Raw genomic sequence first — 8,612 nt, 5'->3', positions numbered from 1 at the left:
AGCAGGTAAAATTCATTTGGAAGAAATCCTAGCCACGACAATGAGTTCCGTGAAATTCGACATTGAGAAATTCAATGGGAGGAACGACTTCGGCCTATGGAGAGTAAAGATGAGAGCTCTATTGGTTCAACAGGGTGTTGCAGAAGCCTTGCAAGGGTCGGGGGCATTGCCGGCCGACATGACCGAGAAGGAGAAGATCGGCATGCTGGACAAGGCTCACAGTTTGATAATCCTGAGCCTGGGTGATAAAGTTCTGAGGGAGGTGTCGAGGGAGAAAACAACTAAAGCACTTTAGGCCAAACTCGAGGTACTCTACCTGACAAAATCTCTAGATAATAGGTTCTTTCTGAAGCAGCGCCTATACTCCTTCAAAATGCATGAAGACAAATCCATCTCAGAGCAGATCGATGAGTTCAACAAGATCATCGATGACCTCGAGAACATCGACGTCAAGATGGACGATGAGGACAAGGCACTACTGTTGCTAAACTTTATTCCTAAGAGCTACGAGCATTTCAAGGATGTGATACTCTATAGAAGGGTGCAGACTATTACTCTAGAGGAGGTTCAATATCTGATTAGAGACAAAGATTAGAGTCAAAGATTAGAGGATGCATGACAGAGACAAAAAAGTCAGCGGAGACAGTCTTATTGTCAGAGGAAGATCGGACAAGAAAGATTCAAGAAATGGTCAGTACATATCAAGGTCAAGTAAGGATGGCGGGAATCAGTCATCAAGGAAATTTTTCAAGTGCTACATTGTCACAAGGATGGTCATTTCAAGAGAAACTGCTCAGACAGGAAGAATAAGTACCAAGAAGAGCCAGAAGAATCTTTACTTCGAAGCTTCTAAATTGAGGGTCAAGGTGGAGAATTGTTATTTTGACCCCAAATTAATGAACTAAAGTAAAATGACACTTTTGTAATGTGGTACCGCTCACCTACCACATCTCACCTACCACATCTCACCTACCGTTCACCTATCGTTCACCTACCACTCACCTACCGCTCACCTACCTCCCACCTACCACTCTCTTGCTTCTTTAAATAGAGAGGGCGAGAGGCTTAGGAGAGCAAGGGAAAAGATCTTAAGCCATAGCTAGAGAGCTAGAGAGGAGGAGAGCATCTTGAGGCCTTGTATCAAGGTGTCGCTTGAGAGGGAGGCCATAGAAGGAAGATGAAAGCTCATCTCTATGTATAAGTTATGTATTCTCCATTTCTTTGCCTTAGTGAACTATTTGATTGATTCCCCGTGGACGTAGATCTAGTTGGATCGAACCACGTAAACGATCTGCGTTTGCTTGTGTTCTTTTTCTTGTGTTCTTTGCTTGTGTTCTTTTTCGTCTCATCTCTATGTCAGGAAGTACATATCTCACAACAAGATCAATAGTCATTTTAAGAACAAAATACAACATACAAAACTCCTATTATCAATATATAAAATTCTAAAAATATATTATTGTGTTATATAAAAATAAAATAGGAGAACAATCTTTGACAAAGTGAAAAAATAGAATGGAAAAATTCACATAAAAATAACTGTAACACAGCGGAACACACAAATTTACGTGGTTCGGCAAATTGCTACTTCCACGGAGTTACAGAGGATTTTACTACTTGAGGAATATACATCAGTCAATCGTCTCGACTTATATAAGGAATCTCTCACTTCCTTGCTCTCTCTTCTTCTTTCTCTACACCGAGATACACCGAAGAAGATAAACTTACAAGAGAAATAAACTCAATTTCTCTTCTGCCACAAGCTACCAAAAAGAAGCCAAGGAAAAACAATCTTCTTATTCTTCTTTCTTCCTTTCTCTCTCAGCTTTCGACCGTAAACCTCTTGTGGCAGTCTATCGTAGAAACAATTGATCACTGCAAAGAAGATGTTCTGTTCGCGACTTATAACAAGCGAAGAGGTGTTTCGCTTCGTTGAAACAGGGAAGGCGGGAACAGTTCGCGACAGCAGGGAGCAATAACAATTCACGATGCTTTGCGATAGAGGAGCGGGAGAGGGAGCGAGGTCACGAACTGGGCTCCATCCTTAACATATATATCTCACTATTTTTCTATTTTGCACTTGTTTTTCTTCATACAATATTTTACTAAGATATTGTGAGTACTATGAGAAAGGTTATTGCATCATAATGGATATAGATTTGAATTCAACAGCTCAAACTCCAAAAAATTTCACCTAATTTAAGTTAGCTTGCATAAACAAACAACCAAATAGACCCTAAATATCATTATGCAAAGCAATTTAATATAGAAATTAAAGCAAAACCAATGATCCTTCAAAATAAGCGATAATCGAAGCAATGGATCAATCCACATATAAAGGCAGTCGGTTTCATTAATTTTAAAGCACGACTTCCAAAGCACATTTGTTCCATCATTTTCACGCACCCAAAAAAAGAGTTATGTGCAAAAGAAGAACATGCCTTGGTCCATTTGTTCCATCATTTTCATCCAGAAGTTTGATGCTGAACTCTTTGTAAGAGAAGGGGAACTCCCCTGCAGTGTAAAGACTCCTCCTTCCATCATAAGCAGGCAACCTCGTCCCCAGCTCAGATTCCCTATAAAGCTTCACAAGCTCTTCAATAACACTCCTGTTGACATTCTTTGATGCCACCTCAGGTTTTATCTTCACCTATAGAAAGGTTCAGTATTAAAACTTCAATTGACATTCTATCATTAATGCCTCTTTTGCAAAATAGACCAGATGAAAATGTGCTTAAGAAAAAGCATGAAAATGAAAAACAAGCAAATTTCTCTAATTGTAGAATACCAAAATACAAATTTCCTACATCGTAGTGGATTAAATCATTGTTTGGAAGCTTTGTAAAGAAATGATTAGCCTTGATAATGACTCTAGTCCCAGACTGCCCAAACCCAGGCCTGGTTGGAAATCTCAGAGATTTTCTTGAAGAAGGAACTCCCAACTGAGAATCACACACAGGACCTTCATTCTCCAAACACCCTTTAGGAAGAATACAGCCATTAGCCTTTGGCGGCCTCAAAATAGAGAGCTCGTCGCACTGCGCGTTCTTCCTGGATCCTCTGCTTCGTCTCCTACTTCTGTTCTTCGCAGAAGATGAGTTCATGTTCTGCACCTCCGAGACCTGACGTTCTTGGGACGGATGCCCCTTGCAATTATGATAAGCTCTGGGAGCTTTATGAACTGCATTCGTAGGATTGTTCGCTTGAGACTTTATCACAAGGTGCTGCTCCGAACCTTCCTTCATCTGTCTGATAGGCATAGTTGCAAGTTGTGAAGAACTTGGGAAGAAGCAAAAGCTAGAGCTTTTCAAAAAACAAAGTAGTTTTCAGCTAATTAACTTCTTCTCTCTCTGCTGGAAAAACAAAAGGAGATATCAGAGTGCGCCATTAATGCATCCTCCAAAGCAAAAAAAGAGCAAAGTGGTTCTTTTTAACCGTTACTTTATAAGCAAAGAGAATGTTTTCCGAGAGATGAATAAATGCTAAAGTTGTTAAGTTGCTGTAAAAATTAAACACTTCACGAGCGACAAGGAAGAAGACATTCAAATTTGAACATCGAACACAACTAAACCTACCAATTTGAAAACTTTTTTTCCTGAGAATCTCAAATACTCTAGTCTTGAACCAATGATGAAAAAAAAAAGCAACCTTTCAGAAAGAGAAAAAAAGAAGAAGAAGAAATATAGCTTACTAGCGAATGAGCAGATCCATCAGAAAATTCAAAATCTTTCAAACATTTCATGCAAGCGCCATGGCCGAAGTTAAGCCGGTCTTGTCAATGAACAGGAACTCCGAATCCATAAAACGAACCAACTAGAACAATTACTGCACCCCAAAACAAAACTCACCGTCAATAAAAACCAATGGAAGTCGCATTTACTCCAAACCCAAAGCTTGCAGCAAAAATCCAGCAGCGGAGACTCTAAAACCAGGAAAGAACAAACGCAAGCAACACAAAAACAGAGCTTCCATGCCTCGCCAAAAACAAACAAATGAAAACAAAACAATCGCAAGGAAAAAGATAAAGGCGAAGATGTAAAAAATAAAAGACTGTGACAACCCAAGTACCCAAAAGAATACGATTCAGCCAGCCGAAGAGCACTCCTGAGGCACCAAAGAGAGAAAATTTATACAGCCTTTAAGCCACCCAGCAGCCAGTACAACCATCGTCTTTAATCATAGAGGAAAAGACCCAACTCAGAGGAGCTCCTCTCTTTAAAGCTAGTGCTAAAAGAGCGCAAAAGATTAGAGGCGAGGAGCAATAGAGAGAGAAGGGAGGGAGTGATGAAACCTATACACGCATGCAATGGTTTTGATGGGCTTCTTTTATCACGTGGAAAAGGAAAAGGGGGATTGGTTCAAAGAAAAGAGTGGCCATCCTATTTTATTCAAATTTTCACTTTCATTATTGTTTTTTTCTTTCTGTTTATTCAAAAGTGGCAACACATACTGAGATATAGGTGCTGGCTGATGGGGCTCTGGGTTCTGCTGGTTGACAGCTGCAGCAGCAACAGCACATAGGAGAGGGAGGAGGTGCTTTGGAACTTTATGGAGCAACCATATCCCACATATCATTTTATACTCCAATATATTAAATTATCAGTGGGTGGAGAGAGAGAGAGAGAGAGAGAGAGAGAGAGAGAGAGGGAAGCAACAAGAAATTAAATACAATAATCCATGGAAGAAGAATAATTGGAAACTCATCAGTCCTTGAGAGGCAGAGATCTCAATGCCTCCCCCATATCTCTTCGCTAAAGAAATGACCTATGAGCGTGCCTAAACTGAAGCCATACTGTACTGTCAAAAGAACTGGGAATATTATTAATTTTAGGATTATGGCATTGATGGCTTCTGCAACATAGATAGCATGGATGGGTCCTTTACGGTAGGTGACCATTGTGATCCCAAGGCTTTGATAATTTGGTCTGTTTCTTTCCTCTTTAACATCTTTGAAATAATATATATATATCATATAATTTAACTCATAAAATAGCTAAATATATATAAGATAAATTTACTTTATGAAGTACAGTCAAACGTTGCCTACATTGAGATAATATTATGACAGAATCCTAAATCACATTTTAACACAAAAAAGTAAATTCATGATAAAAATTAGCCTTGAATTTTTTTTTTTCTTCGTAATGACTATTCCAAGAAATCTACATTAGCAACATTTGGTGTCAAAAACATATTTATATCCCTTTCACTTTTAAAATTTAATAATAGTGATATTTTTTATATGATATTTGTGATTTGAGAATTATCTCTGTTAAAATAAAAATATAAGCCTTAGATATAGAAATATATACAAAATAATGTAGATCTTCAAAGAAACTGAAGCACTAAATGGGTATTTTGGGGCCTAATGAATCTGGTCTGTTTACCACTCATTTTAGAACACTGATCCTGATTGGATCAATCGTACAAAGTGGAAGTCCTATAGGCGGCTTATACCTGGTGCGACCTATAATCAATTTAAGAGAAATCTTGCTCTTCTCTTACAATATTTCATGTCAATACACTATGCAGGGTTCGGAGACCACTACACCCAACATTGACTAATTTAAAGTTTGAATAGTTCTGAAGACCGGCTAGGCAGAGAAGATACTAGCTCTCACTCTAGAGTTCCCTCAATTCCCTCCACCTGGGGGCTAACATTCTCATATCAGATCTATACCTGGTGCGACCTATAATCAATATAAGAGAAATCTTGCTCTTCTCTTATAATATTTCATGTCAATACACTCTATGCAGGGTTCGGAGACCACTACACCCACTCATTGTAAGTGTGGTTGATATATGTGTCTCGTTCATTCTTTATGAAAGAAGAATATGTGTTTGTCCCACACTTTTTGAATGAAGGAGGTTGATATCATTTTACGGATATGGTTTAGCTCGAAAGCTAAAAACTTTTGGTAGACCATCGTTATAGTCTAACTCCATCTTTATATCCTCACAGTGTGAGCGATTCTTATCATTGTGTCAGGATAATGCATGTTGCATCGGCTGCAGCATTCAGTTTACTTAGTCAGACTGTGCCTGAGTGGGATAACAATATACCTGTGATACTCCCCAATCAGGTCATCTCATTATGTGTTTGACAAAAATCTCTTTCTACATGTTAGGTTGTGACATTTTTCTCGACGAAGACCACGTTGCTCGTTTTTTAGGAAATCCCCAGCGGGGTTGCTAAGCCACGACTTACAAAAAGCACCCCGAGGTTGGATCGTCCCATGCACCCAACTCTTTGGATACCTCTCAATATTTCGATCAACTCCGTTGATACTATACATCATATCGAAAGGTATGTTGCGCTGACTATGGTCTACGTTTGCCTAGTCCGCCCATGCAGATATGAGGATGTTTTCATTCCCATGGAGTATCCCTAGTGAAATCCAGTGAAATATTCCCCAACGGAATCGTCTTATTAGACACTTGACAAAAATGCCTTTTATAGGTTAGGTTGTCGACTTTCCTTAAAAACAAAAGCCACTCTATTGGTCCATAAAGAATCCCTAGTGTATTCATTGCGCTACTACTTGTGAAAGCACTATGAGGTTGGACTATACTATGCATCCAACCCTCTTTGATACATTTATGGTAGTCTGACCGACTTGGACAAAATTGCTCGACATCTCAAAGTGCATGTTGCGCTGGTTCAAGTCCTTTGTGCCTCGATTAGTCCATGCGTAAGACGGATATCTTTATGCACGCAGAAAATCCCCAGCGAGGATCACTTGAAATTCCCAGCGATGGTCACTTTGCTTAAATATTGCAAGAGTATTGCAAGGTCGGATTGCTCTACACATCTTGCACATTCTTTCATGCCACTTCTGACTGGTCTGAGTTTTTTCACCACACCAGAACAAGGTGCTCAAGTCCTCATGGAGCATCCTCTAAATAGCCTAAAAGGTATCCCCAATGAGAGTCTTCTCGTGAGTACATTCGAAAATCACATCTCCAGTGATTCCTTCAACTTGGTTGATCCTATTCACCATGTTGAGTCGTGTGTCGTACTAATCTTAGTTTTATGGTAGCCCAATTAGTCCATGATTGAGTTGGGCATTTTCATGCCCGCAAAACTCCCCAATAGGAGCCGACTCGCTAAAGTCCTTGAAGTACTATGAAAGTGTATTGCTTTGTCCACTCACCCCTTCAATATATCTGCCTAGGTTGATTCTTATCGCCTTGTCATTTGATACACTGTATTGGTTATACAACTTCAGTTAGTTGATCGATCCTTGTCCAGTCGTGATATTTGGATATCCGATGATAAAATGATGTTGTATACGATGAGAACCGCTTTGCTCATTTCTTGCCAATATGTCTTGGATTGTTAGACCACTTTGCCCGTATAGCATATAATGTCTCTCAAATCATATGTTCTAGTCGGTTCTTTCATGAGGATGTCTCATCTCACAATGATTCTTTGACTCTCTAGCCACCTGCTACGATGTTTCTCGAGTCATATGACCTTAGGGTCAGCTCTGTTATGAGGACATCTTATCTCTTGACACTTATGGCTTTTCAGTCACTTATTATTATGGCATTCGAAATGCACAACCTTTTTAGACAGTTCCCTCATGAGAGCGTGATTGACAACTTGGATTACATGAGGTAATCCAACCTTTTGCCTTGTGTACCTTTAAGGATGAATGTAAATCCCTCGGTGTCTCTCCTTACCAAAGCAAGTATTTAAGGCTTCGTCACTTTTCACAGGGAGTCACACCCCTGCGGCCTCTAGACTCGCCTTTCGGGTCAAGCTTCTATGGCATCTGAACACAGTTGTTGAGTCATGCCAATACGGTCTCTTGGTCTGTCTTTTAAATCACGCCCCTACGGCCTCTGGACTCAACTTGGGTCATGTGTGATAGACAAACTGACAACTCATTTAAAAATAAAAAAAAACAAGGAACGAAAACAGAGTGACCAACTAATTGATACAATCAAACTCCACAAAATAACAACAATATCAATCACACCAATATAAATAATTACATCACAACACAAAAAGAATAAAATCCTTATCATGATGATGTTAATACAGTGACCAAAATACAAAATGTTATGTGATCTCTTCATCATTTATTTTCAAAGTAAAATCGAGAAATTGAATCACTCGTTATGATTGCCTTCTTTTTCTGCGTAAATGATGGTGGCTTAGATTCTTACAGCGAGATTCAGAATATCTATGAATCAATTACACTTTTGACCCTTTCCGAGCTGATGATTGTAAGGGAATAGTAATATCTCATCGATCATGCGCTCTGTGATTTTTGCAGCTTTAGGTCTGCTTTTGCATTTGCGGGGCTTGGTGAGCCCAAAGGCCATAATTCCTTCTCAGAACTTTTGGTTTTAATTAAATTTCAATCTCTAGGCTGATTACTTTGATCTTTTCTTCCTCCACCTCATTAGCTTGCAATAATTGGCAAAACAAGGTTTATAATTACTGTCGTCAAAAAAGTTTAAATGCTCTATTTGCATTAATGCCCCTTGCAAAGTACAGTTTTGCCTCATAGCTTTTCAGTTTATCAAATCGCTGGTCCCCCGCATGAATGTGAAATCATTGCAAATTTCTCTTATAATATGTATATATATATCTTTATATC

General features: G+C 39.1%; 1 protein-coding gene across 5 annotated transcripts in view; it reads right to left on the bottom strand.

The window, feature by feature from the left end:
* The window catches only part of LOC110031594 (protein argonaute 10-like), a 19,777-nt gene extending 15,487 nt beyond the window's left edge, over positions 1–4,290 (bottom strand). The window contains exons 1-4 of one of the 5 annotated variants that reach the window (XM_020734854.1): positions 4,061–4,290; positions 3,692–3,825; positions 2,808–3,353; positions 2,442–2,650 (exon numbers count right to left, since the gene is read on the bottom strand). In XM_020734854.1, the coding sequence (XP_020590513.1) occupies positions 2,442–2,650; positions 2,808–3,260 (662 nt within the window). In that variant the 5' untranslated portion in view covers positions 3,261–3,353; positions 3,692–3,825; positions 4,061–4,290. Of the gene's footprint in view, positions 1–2,441; positions 2,651–2,807; positions 3,354–3,691; positions 3,992–4,060 lie in introns of those variants that run through there. The other 4 variants (XM_020734851.1, XM_020734855.1, XM_020734856.1 and 1 more) reach the window with 4 other exon arrangements.
* Positions 4,291–8,612: the final 4,322 nt, after the last annotated feature.

Source organism: Phalaenopsis equestris, unplaced genomic scaffold, assembly GCF_001263595.1.
Source record: "Phalaenopsis equestris unplaced genomic scaffold, ASM126359v1 Scaffold000840, whole genome shotgun sequence".
NCBI classification, from domain to species: Eukaryota; Viridiplantae; Streptophyta; class Magnoliopsida; order Asparagales; family Orchidaceae; genus Phalaenopsis; species Phalaenopsis equestris.
This window is presented reverse-complemented; position numbering and strand designations above follow the sequence as displayed.